At 49.8% G+C, this 20,788-nt stretch overlaps 1 protein-coding gene across 1 annotated transcript; it reads right to left on the minus strand.

Moving 5' to 3' along the window:
- Window positions 1-2,875: 2,875 nt before the first annotated feature.
- Window positions 2,876-20,718, minus strand: LOC110586803 (zinc finger protein RFP). The gene is made up of 8 exons (XM_021697099.1): window positions 20,144-20,718; window positions 18,896-18,991; window positions 16,355-16,585; window positions 9,735-9,757; window positions 7,880-7,995; window positions 7,716-7,748; window positions 6,300-6,326; window positions 2,876-4,486 (listed from the first exon to the last, which is right to left on the minus strand). Exons 1-8 carry the CDS (start codon window positions 20,561-20,563, stop codon window positions 3,891-3,893), a joined length of 1,542 nt encoding a protein of 513 aa, XP_021552774.1. The 5' UTR covers window positions 20,564-20,718; the 3' UTR covers window positions 2,876-3,890.
- Window positions 20,719-20,788: the final 70 nt, after the last annotated feature.

Here is a 20,788-nt window from a genome sequence, read left to right on the forward strand (position 1 = left end):
TCATTTTTGTGTATGCTTAAAGGTTTCCATAGTGAAGAGTTCAATACAGGGGTAAAAAATCATAATCTCATCAAAAGCATCTGTTAATACTTTGGCATATTTCTTTCCAGTTTAAAAAAAAAACCACCGTGTTGGTTGAGAAATGTGAAATCTCTACACTAAAATAAATTATTTCCTCTTTTTCTATTACATTCTTGTGCATCACAAACCCCAAACTGGATTTGGCAGTTGTATCCCACGCTATTATCCAGACAAATCCTGTGCGTTCTGAATGAGGAATCGGGGGGAGGAATGTACCTCAGTTACCTTCAAATGCCCTGGTTACATTTCAATCTTCAAATGTGAAACTAAGCCACCAAATAAGCCAAATCTGAGATATTTATGCTTTCTCTTCAATAGGGAAAAGGGAAATGTAATGGCCAATATGGTCATACTCAAGTACTGTCTGGAGTTTTAAACCCAAGCTATTTGATTAACACCCTAGCAAAGCCAGTCCCCCATAATCTACCCTGGCGTGGCCGGGTTTTCTCACGATTCCTGAGACCTCACGCAGGGGGAGTTCCTGGGTTAAAGGAGGTGCACGGGTTTCGTGATTTAGTTACATAATCAAGCAAAACTTTTCTTGCCGGCCTGAGCTAGTGAGTACGAGGCTCTCAGCCTAGGAAGTGAGGCCGTGGATTTCAGCTCCTCAGACCACACCAGTCTGCAGCACACATTTCACCTGCCCACAAATCAGCTTTTGTTGCTACTTCTGTTTCATTTTATTTTTTCTCCTAACTGACTTTTTTAACTTTTCCAAGAACAGAAGCCATGTTCTCTTGTATCCTCCTGGGGAGTCAAGTTCAGCTGGGGTCCCCAACACTGGGTGATTGTGTCATTTGAAACAAAGAATCAGTCCTTCATTTGTGAAGAGGCAACATGCCCACGGTTAGTACGCTAGGAAAGAACCTTCAAAGTGTTTTTGTTTTGCTGGGAGGAGATGTGTGATTTCCGTGCACACTCTTTGGTTGGGATCGCAGATAACGGAAGGCACTGACAAACGGCACGTCTACGGTGGTGACAGCGACTGGCTTTCAATCTCACACCTGTGTTAGGCGGTTATCCCCAGGATGGCTCATCTTCTGAAATGCACATCCTGGACGGGCAGGATCCACGTTCAGTTTCCTTGTATTCTCTGCACGGGCCTCTTCCAGACCTGTCTGCTCTTGGGGGAGAGGCTCTTCTCTGCCTGCCAGGTCAGTGTCCCCAAAACAGGAGCAGCTGAAGATGGACAGCAAAGGTCTAACGAATGAGTTGTTGAAGTCCTAACGCGTAGTTAACCTCCGATGTTCTGAGGGAAGAACCAGACAGGAGCCAAAAGGATGGTAACTGGCCCCCCCGTTTGCCTTGAGGGGCCCAAATCCTGATTCAGCAAATTCAGATGTTGCTTACCTTTCAGCAGATGAGTAAATTTAGAATCATTTACAAGTTCATTGAACCTCATCCAAAATGGCAGGTTTTTTTTAAATTAAAAATTTAAATAATGTCTAAATACCTATGAACCCACCACAAGAACCAGAAGATAACCAATAACATACGAACCTGTCCCTCCAGGTCTTTGCCATCCTCCCACACACCCCACTGGTAACCAGTCCTTTTGTTCATATTATAAAAAGGGTATTGTAAGGTAGGTGGTCTTCTGACACTTTTTCTAGCTGCGGCTGACGTTCCTATAAATGCTGCCCCCAGAGCACTGGGTCCCCTGAGGAGCCACTCTAAGCCTGGACACCACTCCAACACTGGCCACAAGGACTGGGCGCCCATGCCAGGGACACATTTTCTTGGACACCTGCAAGGCGTCCTCTTTGCGGGTCCTTATTCCTCCTCCCTGCGCCCGTGCACTAAACTAAGCGAAACTGGAATGCAGGTTTGACTGGGACTCTACGCCCAACTTTCCAACTGCAGACCCTTACATCTCGAGTATACAGTTCCTGTTTAGGCAGGTACCTGGGTCAATGGACCAGCACTTGAAGGCTTCCAGCCAACGCTCTGCCTTCCCACACGGAAAAGCACAATGCACACATCCTGAGGGGAAGGACAAGGTGTATGTGGTTGAGTGTTCCATCTTTGTCTGAATGCTGGCTCAGCTGCTTCCTAGCTGTGCACCTTGGATGAGCCACATGCCCTCTCTGTGCTTCCGTTTCTGCATCTCTAAAATAAGGGCAACCCTACAGAGTGCGGCTGTTAGGACCATTCAAAAACTACTGTGCGCCTTGGTCCATGTCTGTGTTAATAGTATTTTACATACACACACAGCCTCCTCATGGAAGCCCCTCTCTATAGGTCCTGGTTATGTTATTCCCTTTAACAGAATGAAGAGATGAATGAATTAGGACATGATATCACCAATTCATGATCTTCAGCCATGGGACCTCAATGCTCTGCATAGGACGGAGTATAGACCATACAATCTTGTCTTCTGAGGCCATGTCCAGACGCAGAAAAGATCCAAATCCCCGGAACGAAGCTGTTCTCTCAGCCTGGTCTTGCCTCCTCGGCACGTGGCGGCCTTTGCACCCCCAGGGGCTTAGGCTGGTGGTCTGGGCCCTCTGATCTATGCCAAGCATTGCTGCATCCTCCCACCGCCAGTGATAAAAAGGACTTGAGAGAACCCTTTCCTGGTGAAATTATGGATGGCCAACACTACTTTCTCAACACCGTGAGACAGTGACGTGGTCCTGCAAAGTAGTTTTATCATCCAGTTTGAAGTACAATATTGGCCAGAACAGGACTCTGGACCCTTAACAGAAATCAACGCCATTACCAACCCCTTCAATCCCACCCCAGCCTCTACGAACGCAATCCTACCAAGACCCAGAAAACAACAATGTAAACAACATCCATACTCACTTTATTTTCAAACAGAGGGTCATGTACCCAAAGGGAAGCAGGACTAAGAACCACTGTGGGGGCTTGAAGTCATCTGCCTTAGCCTTCTGGCCCCAGAATGCCTCGTGACCCAGTGGCTATGGGGATGGAACTGCCCCTTGATGGTACACATATTAGAAAGGTCAATTCCCCCATTCCCCAAAGGAAATGGAGAAAAGGAGGCAAGTCCCCGGAATACTGCCTCAGAATCATTCCAGGGACGGTGTATGACTGACCGTCAGTCCACAAATGTGAGTGGGAGGGGATCTAGGAACAACGGATGGTGCTGGCAGAAAATTATCCTGGATGATGTGCACCCAACACCAGGATACACCTTTCATTAGAATGAAGGGAGCAGACAAAGCCCTCGGAAAAGATACAGAGGCAAAGAGCACATTGATTAGAACATTATCTCGTAACAGAGGTGGGGCCATTTCCCACCATTATTGTAAAATAACTGTAACTAATCAAAACACATGTAGGCCTCTTTAATGGAGTTAATAAAACTACGGCAGAATGGGAACTAGGGGCAGAGGTACTATTCCCAAAGGAAAAACCAGGATAGAGGGAGCCATGCTGACAGGCCAGGTAGGTCCACTCTAAGTTCTTAGAAAGGAGCCCTGGTCCGGAAAACAGCAAATATCCACGATCACTATGTGGGGCTGAACCAGGGGAAGCCAGGCCGAGCCACAGTGAAGTATCCTGATGGCTCTCCAAGGGTTATCCCTACTCTTTATCCCCTCCAGTAATGTGTAAAACCCGAAGTGTGGAAACACCGGAGGTGGACACCGGGTTTTTATTTCTGGGCAATCTGACAGTTTGCCTGGGAAGGGAAAGGAGAGTGGACACCCGTGTCCCACGGCAGGTCATGGGGAGTGGCGAGGACTTCCAGCCGTGACCAGCGGAACGAGGCAAGGCAACAAGACGCCTTATGCCTGGGGTAGGATTATGGCCCACAGCCCTCTTGGCCCGAGTTCACCTCCTCAAGGGGAGGTCTCCATGGAATGAGCATGACTGCCAACATGGCCAGAAAACCCATCGATGCCGCTCATGGGGCAGATGATGAGAGGGGCTGCGCTCTTCCCTCCCGAGTAACTCAGACTGAAGTAGGGCCGGACAGGCCCACAGAAGGTAGCGTGAGAGAAAGTAAAGGTGTGACACCTCTCTGTCACGTTGTAGAAGGAGACCTCGCCAGCATCATAGTCCAAGAAAATCCCCACCCGCTGGAGAGGGGTCCGCAGGGGGAGGGCAGTCATTGGGGAGGTAAGAGCCCAGTATTCTTTCCCATACCACAAGGACACTGCCCAGAATCCATTCTGGGGGGCCGAAGTGACTCCACCTTTTCTGCACACTGAGTCTTCACAGACACCTATGGTCCACTTGGCTTTATCTCCCACCTCTACCTCCCAATAATGTCTCCCAGCGATGAAGCATGGAGAGCCCAAGACACAGGGAAAGAGATTGAACCGCTCGGGGTTGTCAGGCAGGTCCTGCTGGAGGTAACTGTACCGCACTTGCCGCAGGTTATCGGAGAGGATCAGGCTGGGGTAGGCTGTGTCTGGGTCCAGAGTCACATCCACTGCGGAGACACAGAGGGGACGGGCGGGGGGTCAGCCGAGGGCCAGGAGAGCACACCAGAGGACACCCAGCTCATTCCCACCCCCCCCCGGAAGAGAACACAAGCGTCCCACGGGAGGCTGCATTCACCTTACGGAATTCATCCCTCAGTTTACATTCCAAAAATTATTGTTTGGAATAGCTGATTACTTTCCTAAGCCAAGATATATTGAAGGTACTGAGATCTTACCTCCATTCCCTCTCTTTTAAACATCTTAAGCCACAGTATCCATTATAAACTGAATTCCCAACTTAAACTTTGGGGTTCTGGAACCTGTTTCACTCTTCTGGGGGCGCCTGGGTGGTGCAGTCAGTTGAGCGTCCAACTCTTAGTTTCGGCTCAGGTCGTGATCTCAGGGTCGTGGGATCGGGGCCCCTGACAGGCTCTGTGCTCAGAGCGGTATTTGCTTGGGTTTCTCTCTCTCCCCCTCCATCCATGTGTGCACGCACACTAACATAAATAATCTTTAAAAAAATCACTCTTTTATATCCTCCATTCCATGAGATCTTTACTCAGCCGTGCAAACCCCGTTCATCTTTTTCTAATGTCCCATGCAACACTCACGTCTTCCTCAAAAAGCTGCTGTTAACCAGCCATGCCACTCCCCCTCTCCTAAACCTGAAACTGCCATCCATGTCATGGGCTCGGGGGCTCAGCTGCACAGCATCTTGTGTCCGTGCTGCCCTCCTGCTTTAAAGCACTGCTATGATTCCCTCAGCTGCTGCTCAAGTCTTGCTCAGGAGGAAAGCTGCCCAGCACTGCCTCTCCGGACCACGGCTCAGGCTAAGTGACTCCCACAGAAGGGTCATGACGGGCAATAGTGGAGGTGACCAAGAGCCCCAGGTAGCAGGCTCGTGGTTCAACCATCCGTGCACAGCAGTCACTGAGCTGTCCCCCAGGTCGTGGGTGTGCCTCATGCCCCAATCAGACACCACACTCCGAGCTCTTCTGTTCCCCCTAGAGAAGCCCGCACAACGTTAGACAGCGTAGGACTTATGCACAGTACCCAGCTAATACTTGCTGAAAGAACAAATACGGATCAGTGGCGGACAGTATGGAGAGAACACCTGCTGTACACCTCTCTTCAGGGACGATTCCAACCAACGATGGGAAGTACACACCCGAGATGTGAATACCCCTGGGACCACAGATTCACCCAGGCTCCGGACCATTCGGGGAGCTTCAATTCCTGCCCCAGCAGAGAGGGGATGACCCGAGATTCCTACACTCCCCAGCACTCAGGGGCGCCTGGGTGGCTCCATGTTGAGCGTTTGCCTTTGGCTCAGGTCATGATCCTGGGGTCCTGGGATCGAGCCCCGCATCGGGCTCCCTGCTCTGTGGGAAGCCTGCTTCTCCCTCTCCCACTCTCCCTGCTTGTGTTCCCTCTCTTGCTGTCTCTCTCTGTCAAATAAATAAATAAAATCTTAAAAAAAAAAAAAAAAGAAGAAGAAGAATCGGGCCCCCTAACTCTCTGGAAGGATGACTGCTTTTTGCAGAGCACACACTGGGGACTGCAGCTTCTACTCAAGCACCTGAGCTTGATTTCCTCCTACTTCAAAGGTCATTGGCTTCAGCTCTGAGGCATTTTGGGAGGCAAAGATATTGTAAACATACAGAAACAATCAATGGTTTTTTTTGTGGTTGCTGTTTATCACTTTGATACACGTAATCTAAAGAACCCCAATTTAGGCAATTTCCAAAATCATTCACAACAGTAGTTAGGTCTTTAGGACTTTTACTCCTGTTTCCATATGGTTTTGTCTCCATCACCTACCTGAGTATAACTGAGCTTCTCTCAATTCTGAAAGAACAAGAGAGAAGTAGTTACGTATGTGTGAGTATTTCCAAGGACTACCTAACTGAAGGAGCTCCCGTTAGAGTCCCCATAAGGCTACGGTCGCATTAGACAGCCCGGAACTGCCGTTGTCAGTCATGTGCTGACTTCTCTATGCACCATCTGACTCCATCGCTCAGCCAAGAGCCCTGAAGGAACAGGGACAGCCCTGCAGGGGGAAACACGGTTCCAAGTCCACGTCATACGCAACTCTCGGCTTTCATAAGCCACCTCTGTTCTAGAGGCTGGGTGGCTCAACTGGGAGATGCCCACTGCCACCCTGGGAAAAACAAGACCACTCACTTCAGAGGCACTTAACCGTGGACAAAGCATGTTCCCAAATAAGCTCTCATGAGCCTTTTAAGTGGCAGCGGAGAAGGAGAAATCAATGAGAGCCTGATCAAGGAGTCACGCCTTCCGGTGTCACCCACGGTGTCTAGTGCAGTTTGTCCCTATTTGTTTGATGGTGGAAGACATTTGAGTGTCCCCTACATATGTATCTGAAAAGATCAAGTGCAAACAAGGTCTTAGGATACATCACACAGGAAATCACCAGAGATTTGGGGATTTGTGATGTGTAACAATTAAAAAAAGGGTTTACCTATATATAGAGGTTTCAGATCCCACTAGACTGTCCAGGAATTTTAGCACGTAGGATAGGGCCAACTCCTAACCGAATGTGGCTCATGAACAGAAAATTTTACATGTTGGGTGCCTGGGTGGCTCAGTCGTTAAGCATCTGCCTTCGGCTCAGGTCATGATCCCGGGGTCCTGGGATCGAGCCCCGCATCGGGCTCTCTGCTCGGCCGGGGGCCTGCTTCTCCCTCTCCCACTCCCCCTGCTTGTGTTCCTGCTCTCGCTATCTCTCTCTCTGTCAAATAAATAAATAAAATCTTTAAAAAAAAAAAAAGAAAGAAAATTTTACACGTAGAAGGGCTTCCCTTGAATACCTAAACCACTTTACCTAATAAGTGCTGCTTGATTTCCCCCCATCCCAGCCGGCACCAATGCCCACGAGCAGGAGGAGCTCGGCAAATCATAACTTTAAATACCAGCTCAAGTGAAATGCAGCTAGCATAGTTTCTGCTCATTCTTTATTCTGGATTAATTCATTTTTGGACTGCCTGTTTTTCACCCCCCATCAAAACAGACTGAGAGCTGAGTGCATATAAAGGACTTCATATTCAAAGAAGAAGATATTAACTGAAACAATTAAAGCAAAGGGAAGATGCAGAAGATCCAAGGAGGCTGGCCAGTGGGTGTCACCCCCCCTCATATTTCCCCCCACTTTTAAAGCAGATGTCCATCTTCCCAGGAAACTTCAACATCAAAAGCCCAGTAAATACATGAATTTACCTTGGATTTTCTCCATATCTGACTGCATTTTTTCTAAGGAGAGAAAAGAAGACCATCAGTTTGCATCCCGCATCTGGCTGGAAAATATATCCTCCTCTCAGTCAAGACACAGATATTCAGAGCATAAATGCATTTCCCCTGATGGACCCTTCTCCTCATATTACCTGTGAACTGCTTCAGGCTCTCGGTCAAGAATAGACATTTTTGCGCAAAAATGTGGATTTTCTCTTGCAGATCTGGAGGTGTGATCCAGGGCTCAGGGATCCTGATTCTTTCAGCTCTAAGTTTAAAAAAAAAAAAAAAATGAGTAACTCCCTCCCCCATCCCCACACCTTGAGGGGCCCAGACAAAGCCCGGGTTAGACTGACTGGCGGGTCCTTAAAAGCAGCCACCACGCTTCTCTCCCTGTCCTCCTCCTAGACTGTGATCCTCTCGACAAGAGCAGGAGAAACATCTTACTCATTTTCATTTCCCCCATCGCACCTAGCTCATGGATTTTCAAATGGCTTGTCCTCAAAAAGGTTTACTGAATTAAACTGAACCTAAGGCTGACCTTGCCAGAAAGCACTAGATTCCTAGACAAAGTCCTGGAGATTCATGGTGGGCAACGACCCAGAGCCCTCAGGTTCCCAAATACGGAGAGAGGCCCTCCAGACAGGTACCCGCCCTGCTCAGGGGGTCCATGGCAAAAACCGATTGCCGGCTGCCTCCCCAATATCCCTGTCTCCCATCTTCCAAGTTATACGGGGTTCATGGCTGCCCAGTCTAGATGGGACCTTGTGACCGAGTTCTGGCCATTAAGAGGTAAGGAGGGTCTCGTGGTAATTTGAGAAGTCTGCTTAAAAAGGAGTGCATGTGGCACTGTGACTTACCCCCCCGGGCTGGCTGAACCATGCTGGACTGCCAGATCGAGGACCAGGACTCAGGGACGGCAGGAGAGTGAAGGGAGGGAGACCAGCAGCCCAGCCCAGGGCTACCTACCTGCACATTTCCTACATGGCAACAATGTCTTAAATTACGTGTAAGCCTTAAGCCAATGAAATTTTGGGTTTCCTCTCTCATATAGCCAAACCCAAATTTTAATGTCACAAAGTGCGAGGCTCTGAAGATCTAGCTCCCTGTGCTGGACCAGAACGAGACTGGCATCGAAAAGCAAAGGTAACAAGTCAGGGCAGTAATTGCTGGGGCCATCAGGCTAGGACTGGACACGTTCTAACCCCTCTCCCTCAAAACCCTCAATTTTACCAACATAAGCTACCCACATGGCACTCCCAGCCGACCCAACCCATCTACAAGGCCCTGCCCCAGCCCCGCAAACGTTCCCACACAGCCCGGCTGCATTCCTCTGGAGGGTTTTCACCATTCAGTATCTGCACCAGCTTCAGAGTTCAGCTCCTTCAAAGTCAGTCTCTGTCCCTGTGGGCTCTCCTGCACAAACAGCATGTTCCCAAGGCCGACCCCGCTTGCCCTCGTCTGCCCTGCAACACAAGCGAGCCTTGCCATCTGCCCACTTAGAGGTCTCCCTGCTCCCAGAGCTTCTCCTCACCCCCCACCTGATGACACAGCCAAGCAATAATGAGAACGAGAGCCAGAATCCAGGTAACCCAGCACTAATTCTGTAACTCTGAGCCAGTCACACTCTTCTGACGCCGTATTTTCCCCTTTACAGGATTAGGGGGCAGTGGCAGGAGGACTCGGAAACCCTGAAGCAGCAATGACCACAAGAAGCCATGCACTTCGCCCAGGTGTGTGTGACCCTTCACTCTCCATGGAGGCGTCGTCACAAACCACGGTAGCCCCATCCTACCCTCACCCTCCCAAACTGTCAGTAATTCCTGAGCTTTACTGAGAAGAACAGGTCCATCTAGCTCTTCGCACACAAGTGACTTGTTCAGAGACGGGCAGGGTTATGTGTCACTCTGGTAAGATGTCCTTCTCAGGGCTCCTTCCAGGATTTATGAGCATGAGGGAAACATCCTCCTGCACTTGATTTAACACTGGGGAGGGAGAACACAGTACCTGCTCAATGTGTCCCCGATGTCCTACAAGAGAAAGGAAAAGGATAACCATGAGAAGTCATAGAAGTCGTAACTTCAGTCTTCTTTCAGATGTTTGCTGAAAACCCAGCTACTGGCTGGCCCTCCTGCGAGAAGCCAGGGAGACAAGGAACAGGACCCACAGTCAAGGAGCTAAAAATCTGGGATGCACGCTGTTTACTACCCCAGCATTTCCTATGCCCTACTCCTGCCCTACTGGCCAAGGATCTCACGACTTCACATTTCCTAACAAGTATCCCACCCTTGGGCCACAACTGCCTACTTGTCCTGCTTGCTTTGACTTTTTATTGTGAAATAATTTCAAATACACAGAAAAGCTGCTAGCACAGAGCTCCTGTATACTCCTTCCCAGACTTACCAGATTATTATAACCATGTTTATATTCAGAACCATTTGAGAGATCACTCTTTCCATTACATAATGTATCTTTGCCCCCTTAGAGTTCTGTATTTCCTAAGGGCAAGTACGTTTTCTTACACAACTACAGTCCAGTTATCAAACCCAGGAAAAGGAACATTGATCTAATGATCAATAAATCAACGATCTAAATGAACCTTTCTCTAACCCACAGCCATAGTCTAGTTTAACCAATAAAGTTACTTGCAGCTACCCACCTCCCCGCTCAGTAATCCATGACCATTCTCCACACTGAGCTATCACCACACGTATCTGGAATCGTTCCTTAGCACTGATTTCTTTTGTGACACTGACGTTGGTTTAATACAGGCCATTCATTCTCCAGGAGGCCTTCCCTCCTTTGGAGTTTGTCAGCCACTCCCCTCATGATTAAGTCCAGGCTGTGTGTCCTTCTAAAGGTACATGATACTCACTTGCCCCTTACTGGCCGTATGTTGATCACTGAATAGCTACTATCTTTCCTTTTGTAACTAATAAGCAATCTAAAAATGATACTTCGAAATTATGTTAATACTCTAATCCTTGTCAAACTTCCTCCCTTAGATTTAGCATCCATTGATAATTACTGTCCGAAATAGCTTCTACTATGATGGTAAAAGGGTCGTTGGCTAGCTTCAAAATTCCTTCTTTGTTAGTCAACATTTTACTAGAAGGAGTAACTTCCCCATGTATTATTAGTATGGACTCATATATTCTTATTTTATTTAATAGGTTATGATCCATCACTGTTCTTATTTATTTTGGTGCTCAAAAAGTCTGAAACCGGGGCGCCTGGGTGGCTCAGTCGGTTAAGCGTCTGCCTTCGGCTCAGGTCATGATCCCAGGGTCCTAAGATCGAGTCCCGCGTCGGGCTCCCTGCTCCGCTTGCTAATGATCTCTGTGACTATCTCTGTCTCTCTCTAATAAATAAATAAAATCTTTAAAAAAAAAAAAAAAATCTGAAACTTGGCCAGAGAGTCTCTGTCACTTTTTATCCTATCCTTTCCCACCCCATTTTCCCCATTCCCATCTGGTTTACCCCTCCACTGTTTCCTCTGCAAAAATAAGCAGATACATGATGTTCCAATTATCTTTTTTTCAGACAAAAAAGTAGCACACTTCGTATTTTGCACTATGATTTTCACTTAACAATACATTCCCAGAAACCACTCTTAGCAGTTCATAGTATCTTCCTTACTCTTCTGTACAGTTGCATATTATTCCATGGTATACACACACACACAGTTGATTCAACCACTCTTCTTGGTTTGGAAGGTGGGTTTTTCCCAATATTTTGCATTACAAACAATGTTACATCGAGTAACCTTGTGTGTATGTATTTTTGTACATATTTTCATATCTTCAAGGTAAATTCCTGAAAGGATTCTTGGTCAAATTCTAACTGCATGTATACTTTTGTTAAATGCTGCCAAAACAATGTCTTCCCACCAGCATGAGATTCACTCTCTCACATCCTTGCTAACGGTGTACTGAATTAAGATAACTTTGCTATTCCAATGGGGGAGAAAGGGTATTATAGTATGGTTTTTAATTTGCATCTTATTAAAAGTACAGTAGAACACATTTTCACAAATTCATGGTCCAATTTTACTTTTCTTTTGCAAACTGCCTGTTCATATCTTTTGCTCATTTTTCTATAGAACTTGTCTTCACCCCCCCTCAATTTTTTGAATGTTCTTTATATACTATTTCTATTATCCCTATTTGTGATATTTGCTGCGATTTTCTTTCAATTTGACACTAGTCTTTAGAAGACTTATTTATTTATTATTTTAGCGAGAGAGAGTGTGCATGGGAGCAGAGGGAGAGGGAGGGAGGATCTCAAGCAGACTCCCCGCTGAGCACAGAGCCCGATGCGGGGCTTGATCCCAGGACCCTGAGATCATGACCTGAGCCAAAATCAAGAGTCAGACGCTCAACCGACTGAGCCCCCCAGGCAGCCCGTGACACTGGTCTTCTGAATGGTTACAGTGTCTATGTGTTTTTCCGTTGTGCTATGGTAATAGCTGTCTTGGTTACACAGGCATTATAGTATGTTTTAATGTCTAATAGGGCCAGTTCCCACCCACGGCTCTTCTTTCTGTGTTTCCCAGCTATTTTTATGGGCTTATTTTTCCATCTGAACTTTACCATCAATTTGTCTAGCTCCAGATAAAGTGTGTTGTGTTTTTTGTTGGAATTGCATTAAGTCTATAAATTAACTTATGACAAACTGATGTGATGATGTCGACATGTTCTTAGCCAAGAACAAGAGATGTCTTTTTATTAGTTCAAGTCTATCTTGTGTCCATCAGGAATGTTTTATAATATTTTCCACACAGGTTTTCACACATTGCTTATAAGTTTATTCCCAGGTATTTTACCTTTTTTTCTTTTTTTTTCAATTGGAAATGGGGTATCCTTTTCTAAAATGTATTCTGGTGGTTATCTGTGCATACAAAGGCTGCTGATTTCTGTCTATCTTACATCCTGCTGCCTTGCTGAATTCTTTAATTAATTATAGCACTGATTCTTTATTTTATAATTACATAACACATATTCTCTAAATAAGATAGTTTAATGTCTTTTCTAATTCTTTTTTTAAAAGATTTTATTTTATTTATTTATTTATTTATTTTTAAAGATTTTATTTATTTATTCATGAGAGACAGAGAGACAGAGGCAGAGGGAGAAGCAGGCTCCCCGTGGAGTGGGGAGCCCGATGCGGGACTCAATCCCAGGACCCTGGGATCATGACCTGAGCCGAAGGCAGACGCTTAACCAACTGAGCCACCCAGGCGTCCCTAAAGATTTTATTTTTAAGTAAATTCTATACCCAACATGGGGATCAAACTCAACCCGGAGATCAAGAGTCACATGCTCCAGTGACTGAGTGAGCCAGGTGCCCCAGGCTTTTCCAATTCTAATCCTTTTAACGGCTAGACAGTACATATTTTGGGTTTGGGGAGCCATGCATCGTCTTGCAGTTGCAACTCCACTCTGCTGTGCCGGTGGAAAGGCTTGTAGTTGTTTTATCTAACTACACTGGTTAAAACCTCCAGTACAACGTTAAATAGGGGTAGACAACAGTGGGCATCTTGCTCTGTTCCTGACCTCAGTGGGGCTGCCTCTAATATTTCCTCTTTAAATAAGATTTAGCTCGCTTTTCCAATGACATCCACCATAACCCTCTCTCCCTCTCATTCCACGTCCACGACCCCTCTTTCAACAGACCCCATCTGTTCAAAAATGTCCTCACAAGTATCTTCCACCTTAAAAAAAAAAAAATTAAAACCTCCAGTGCTCACTTTGGCAGCGCATATACTCAAACTGGAACGTGCCCGGCACAGATGATGCCAGAAGCTGCCGAAGCACATCACGGTGTTAATGTTCACAGAGCACTGCTCACAACCACCGAACGGTGGAAACAAAGCAAATGTCCGTCAGCTCATGAATGCAACACAGGGAAACAGCATGTGGTGTTTATCCATACGACGGAATATTAGCCAGCCATAAAAAGAAGGGAAGTACTGATCCGCGCTAAAAGACAGACGAACCTTGAAAAAAGTACAAGGAGTGAAAGAAATTGACACGAAAGGCCACATATTATAGGCAAACCCCTGGAGACACATAGCAGATTGATGGCCGCCAGTCGGTGGAAAGGAATGAGTGACCATTTAATGGATACAAGGTTTCCTTTTGCGGTGAGGACAGTGTTCCGGAACCACGCAGTTGTGATGACTGAACACTTACTTGCTTACTTACCAAATGCGACTGAGTTGTACACTTTGAAATAGCCGAAATGATGGAACTGATGCTATATATGTTTTATCACCATAACAGAACAAACCAAACCCTCAACTCCATCTTACAAAGCCCTAATCCGGGATGCACCTCACTACCTGCTTTCCCTATGTCTGCACGAGAGCAGTCATGGGCTCAGGAAGCAAAGCAGAAGAGAAAGTCACACAAGGCAGACTGGCCCCAGTACACACTGACGGTCACCCACTAAGCAATCCTACTGTGTCTCACAAACCACCTGGTTTTCCCATACTCTGAAACAGTAATTTCAAAACTTCCCCGTAATCTTCAAAGCTAATGTTTTCCCTAACTCCTGCCCAAAAGCAACAGGGGATCCTGCTTTCTCACGTCAAGAGAATAGAAGGGCTGCATTTCTGCTACCAAACCTCAACCTGCCTGCACCCACCCTCCCTTCCTCCCCAAATACCTCCTACACATGTGTCTTAGTCCCCTTGCCTTGTCTTCTCAGGCACGGACAAGAGTGGTAAGTCCATCACTCTTACAGCTTCAGTGATTCTCCTCACCCGGATCCTTACAACAGACTCTCCTCCTGCATATTCTTTTCCGGAATGTTTAGCTCGTTTCTTTAAGCATCCCCTCCTCATGAAGCCCCACAATCCCACCTCACCTCTGAGCATTTTCTTACCTCTCCTCATGGTCTTCCTCCTTGACAGTCACCTCCTCCTGCAGTGGCTGCTCACCCAGCCAGTCCCCACTCTCCCTAACGCGGCTCCTGCCCAAACTGCTCACCGCGGCAGTCCTATCTGAGGGCGTCAGTGATGCCCACGGCTTTAAACCAAATGGACGTCGGCCCTCAACTGCATGAGGCTCTGCTGTCCACTCCCTCTCTCCTGGTCACTCTGCTTCTCTGGCCAAGTGTTCCTGTTGCAAACTCTTCCTTTTTTCCCTGGCAGTTAAATATTGGTGTTCGTTAAGGCTCCAGGCTAGGCTTCTTATGACTCTAAAGCAGGAGTCAGTAAACTTTTCCTTAAAGGCTAGACAGTACATATTTTGGGTTTTGGGAGCCATGCATCGTCTTGCAGTTGCAACTCTGCTCTGCTGTGCTGGTGGAAAGTAACCATGCATGGCACGTAACGGGATGCGTGTGGCTACGTGCCAATAAAATGGACAGACGACAGAGCTTGAGTTTTATATAATTTCACATACCTCGAAATAAAATTCTTCTGATTTTTCCAATCATTTAAAACCGTAAAAACCAGGGGTGCCTGGGTAGCTCAGTCGTTAAGCGTCTGCCTTCGGCTCAGGTCATGATCCCGGGGTCCTGGGGTCAAGCCCCGCTTCGGGCTCCCTGCTCAGTGGGGAGCCTGCTTCTCCCTCTACTGCTCCCCCTGCTTGTGCGCTCTTTCTCTCTCTCAAAGAAATAAAATCTAAATAAATACATAAATCTGTAAAAACCAGGGGTGCCTGTGTGGCTCAGTCGTTTAAGTGTCCAACTCTTGATTTCAGCTCAGGTCCTGATCTCAGGGTGGTGAGATCAAGCCCCCAGTCAGGCTCTGCACTGAGTGTGGAGCCTGCTTAAGATGCTCTCTTCCCCTCTCCCTCTGCTCCTTCCCCACTAAAAAACAAACAACAAAAATACCAAGAAAACAGAAACAAAAAGAACCAAAAAAACTCCCCCAAAGCCGTAAAAACCAGGCTTAGCCTGCAGGACATACAAAAGCAGGTGGTGGGGCAGTTTGCTGACCCCTGCCCTGTGCCATCAGCCCTTTTAATGGCATTTATCAACACCTGTTATCCCCACTGTTCACTTCTTTTATTTATTTATTTATTTATTTTTTATTTTTTTAATTCTTATGTTAATCCCCATACATTACATCATTAGTTTTAGATGAAGTGTTCCATGACACTGTTCACTTCTTTAACTGTCCGCCCTGGACATTAGAATATAAATTTCAGGAGAGCTTCTTCACCACTTAATCCCAGTGCCTGGAACAGTGCCCAACTCAACAACAGCTCGTATGCAGCGAACGCACGACAGCTCACTTCCCGTGGTCAGCCGTGTCACCTGCGGGACACCAAGCTGAAGGCACGGGACTGCCCGGGCCAACCGCTCCCACTCAAGTGCTCCCTGTTTCGACGCACACAGACGGTGACGTCACAGGATGCTGCACTGAGGCAGTCTTTACATGGCACGGGGCCAAACCCCTCATTCCATGGGGTCGCTGAGGCCCGGGGAGGTCAAGAGCCTTCGTGTGACCAGACCACGGGGCGCAGGACGGGCCTGGGCCTGAGGACCTCCTTTTGCCCTTTCTGTGAGACAGTGCAACTGCCCGGTCCCAGCCGTGTCGGCCGGAGCCCCCGGAGGCATGCTTCCCTCGGCAGGCCCAGTGAGCTGAGCCGGGGCAGCGGGGCCCCCCAGCCTACCTGCAGGAGCTCTCTGGTGGGTTGCTGTTGCTTCTCTTCCAGCTGGGCGATCAGGCCGCTCAGGTGGGAGATGTTGCAGGAGAACTGGGCGACGGCGCCATTGATGCTGTTGTAGATGGCCAGATCCAGCTCCTCGAGGCGGGCCAGGAGGCGGTACTCATGCTCCTTCAAGGAGTGATAGAGCTGCTCGAACTCCCAGACGATCTTCTCCCTCTCCATCTGGGTCAGGCTCTGTGTCGGAGACAGGGACGGGCACTGAAGGGGGAAAGGCTCCCTTCTAAGGCCCTCCACGTCTCCTCCCCGACTCCCCTCTCCCGGCACCTTCTCCACCCCCTCCTGCTGTCAGGCTTTACCGACTGGACACACAGCGCTGAGAGGTGAGTTACCCCGGGGATAACAAAGAACTCGGTCGCACTGGTGAGTAAGCACAGACGGTGCGAGAGGACAGGTCGGCCTGCCCTGGGGGAAGCTGGTCCAGCCTTCCCAGGAGCAGCGCGGACACAGGCTTGTTGGAGGACAGGAGTGCACCATGTGCTCAGAGAGCAGACAGGCTCTCCTGGCAGGGGGAATGACGCTGGCAAGGAGAAGGCGCCGCAACGAGTCTGTCCCGCAGAGCCCGTGAGCGTGGAGGGGAAGCCAGAGAAGGTAAGAGGGCAGAACAGACCTTGCCTGGCAGGCCGGGTGGGGCAAAACTTTGTTGCAACTGGGAGCCATGAAAGGCGGCCGGGGAAGGGACAGGGTCGGCCATGTGCCATGCGGGGCCAGACTGGAACACTCAATCCTCGCACCGTGGCCGGGACTGCGTCCCTGAAGCCCTTCCCATGTGGCCCGTGCCCGTTTCTGGCCTCCAGGAGTGTTCCTCAACTACCCCCTCCTCACTAGCTGTGGGTGTGGTTCCCCCTGGGCACAGATTCGTTGCCAAAGCTAGTCAGCCCTTCCTTCCCCACCCCTCTCCCACTGACAGGGCTCTAGGGCTCCGTGCTCAACAAAGGGCCAGCAACAACCTTTGCTTACTCCTGGGGAACGTAGTTTTATTGGGGCACGGCCAGACCCATCATTCACATCTTGTATTTGGCTGCCTTTGAGCTATGACAACAGAGTTGAGTGGTTGTGACACAGCCGATGTGGCCCACAGAGCCAAAAATCCTGTCCGGCCCTTTACGGAAGCTTGCCAACACCTGTTCTCCGCTCCCCTCCTCCTGAGAATCTTCCCCCATGAACCGTCCCTCGCTCCGCCCTTCCTAAGCACTCACTGGGCTGCACACACCTTCGTTCCAAATCCTTTTGGTAAAGTTACAGCTCTCCTTAGCTAAAGTCCTTCAAAGACGTAAGTGATACAATGTAACCTTAGAAATGAAACATTAAAGCTGAAAGAGACCTTAAAGAGCAACTGATTCCGGGCTTCCGGAAGGGGCTGCCCCAGGCACGCTGGTGGTGGGACAATTTTGCCCAGCATGGGACGCCCTTGCACAGCAGGACATTCAGCATCTCTGCCCTCCCCTCCCCAGTCACTCAGTTCCTCAAGTGATAACCAAAGGAACACGCCACGGGAGGGAAGGAGAGGGCAGCACCAGCCTTGCTGAAAAACCACAGGTCGAGCCCAACGTGCCCATTTCAGAGAGGAGGAAACAGGCCAGAGAGGGTGTATCACTCTCCCCGTCCATCCAGCTGGCTAGTGTCAGAGCCGAGAAGTACGTCCAAGTGTCCTGATTCTCAGAGAAGGGCTTTTTCTCCTCTGACAGTCCTCCCACAGAGGACACAATGGTTGTGTGCATGGGGATTCCACTCAGGCACACCAGACTGTCCATCGGTCAGCCCTGCTTTCAAGCTAGGGGAGCTAAGGTCTCAGGGGAGTGTGCGGGCAGAACAAATGGTGGTACCTGAAGACATCAGGAAAATAAGTTCCCTGCCCAAAAGTTCCTTCCTACCCCCTGGCCAGGACTGACAAAATTTCGCAAGACGCTGCTAGACACTGCCAGTCTAAGAGTTTACTTTTCAGATGCAGGCACGTCTTGGGAATTTCTCATATTTTATTTACTGTTAAAAAAAAAATTGCTTGAGCACCTATGTGGTGGATATAAGGATATGTTACAAAAGTCTCCGTACTTTTTTTTTTGTTTTTTTGGTTGTCAAAACAAAAGCCCCAGATATCCCTATCACAAATGAGCACATCAGTCTCTTGCCCAGCCACTGTCAGCATCCATCTGCAGAATGTCACCAAAGGAGGCTAACCGTGCCCGAGACCCTCACCCACATCAGCGTTGTCAAGGATCAACCCTGATCTATACAAGACTAGCAGGTTAAACGTTTGATAGGTCAGATCCCCAGGGGTTCCAACCTCAGCTCTTCTATCCCTTCCCCGCCGCCGTGTGGAATCCCTTGTTTCTCCAGGTGAGTTCCCCACTCCCATCTGGGGTTGTTTCACCCACACCTGGAATTTCGGGTGACCTGACTGGCTAAGGTTAAGGGAAGTAACACCAGCCTTACAAAACAGAGTGGCTAACAGAAGCAGTACTACCTGTGAATTCCAAACACCCTTACCAAGAGTTCAGCCCGTGCTTGCTCTCCCTGCGCCCGGCGCCTCTTCTTCAAGTCCTTCACTCTTTTCAGGTGGTCCAGCTGGTTCTGGATTTGCTCCTGAGAAAAGCAAACACAGGTGCACAGTTCAAGATTAGGCAGACCTTAGCATCAGCATGGCTAATGTGCTTATCACACGGAACCCGCGTTCCCTGCTTAGAGCCGGTCCTGGGGCTTGCGGACATCCGCAGGGCACAGGGGGTCCGCACACTCTCCTCGGCAGTCTGTGTGTAGCTCGAAGTGATGGGTCACCTGCCTATCCCCGGAAGGATACTGCGGGGCTCAGTGGAAAGGGGAGTGGCTTTCGAGGCTCAGAGCTGGGCTGTGACTCTCCACAGAAGCATACAGAGAAAATGCTGTGACCTCTCATTGTCCTCGCAGGCGGCGTGGAAACACCACCTTCCCAACCTACTCCAGGGTTCTTGCCGGTGTAAAATGATACATCCGGAAGTGCCATGAATGCTAAGTGATTAACTGCACGCATGTACCCACATTAAACGTCACGGGGCACCTTTCTGTCCTGGAGCCCTCCAACACAGAACACAACACAGCACCCGCGTTCCTCCTGTGCTGCCAGACACAACTCTTCCAGTCAGCACTTCGCTTCCATGTCACTGTCTGGCTGTGCGGTCTGCGGATTCAACCGTTCACAAAGGGCTACTCGCTCCTTTTATTTCGTTTAATCTTCATGGTAACTGTGTGATCTGGAGTCTCACGGTGGTTAAATGACTTCAGCAGGAAAGAGCTGCCCTTTTCCGTGAGCTTCCAGAACAGGACGGCGCACAGCAAGTGCCGGGGAAACGCTGCAGACTCCGCGACGGGCACCTGCCGGGCGCGCACACAGCCAGTCAACGTCCGAGTGTGTTGTGTGTGAGATCATCTGTGATCCGACAGGCGCACGAGCGTGGCGATGTGTGCTGCTTTTACGCACATCCTTTCCACCGTCAAGGGAGGGAGGGGTCTCCGCGTGTAAGGTGCCCGGGAGCCCCCTGGGGTGGACGGGTGGGGGTGGGGACACCTCTGGCTTCCTCAGCAGCTACAGGTTCTCCCAAATCTGAGTGCCGAGGCTCTGGAGCGGACGGAGAGGAAGTGACGGCTGTGAAGCACACGTCCGGCTCAGCCATTTTCTAGGCGGAAAAGAGGAAGCCCCGGGGCTCTCTCCCCCCTTTGTCCGCGGGCGCTGCCGCCCCTCCCGCGCCGCGCGGCCCTCACCTTGAAGCCGTCCACCGCCTCCTCGAGCGGCAGCACGCTGTGGCCGCGGTGCTCGCGGGAGCGGTCGCACACCACGCAGATGGGCATCTGGTCCTGCTCGCAGTACAGCTTCAGCGGCTCGCGGTGCTTCTCGCACACGCCCATCTCGCCCCCGGGCCCCGACGGCCGCTCGGTGCGCAGCTGCTTCACCAGCTGGGTCACGTTGGCCAGGTGCCGGTTGGGCCGCAGGTGCCGCTGCGGGAAGGTCTCCCGGCACTGCGGACACGACACGTTGGTCTCCGCCGCGCCCCAGCAGCGGGTGAGACACGCGCAACAGATGTTGTGGCCGCAGTCGAGCATCATGGGCTCGGCGAAGTACTGCAGGCACACGGGGCAGGTGGTCTCCTGCTGCAAGCACTCGGCCACGCTCCCGGAGGCCATGGCGCGGGCCCGCGGGGGCGCACGGGCATGGGCCCCGGCGCCCAGCTCTGCGCGGAGCCCAACTCTACCGCGCGCCCTCCCGCTCGCGGCTTCCGGGCGGCGCGGAGAGGCGGGCGGGCGGAGGGCGGCGCCTCCCGGCCCGGATCTCGGACGCGCGCGCGGGCCCCCGCGTGGCTCGGCCCTCCCTGCGCCGCGGCGCCCCGCCGAGCAGGCGTGGGGGTCCCG

This window comes from Neomonachus schauinslandi, chromosome 8 (genome assembly GCF_002201575.2).
Source record: "Neomonachus schauinslandi chromosome 8, ASM220157v2, whole genome shotgun sequence".
NCBI classification, from domain to species: Eukaryota; Metazoa; Chordata; class Mammalia; order Carnivora; family Phocidae; genus Neomonachus; species Neomonachus schauinslandi.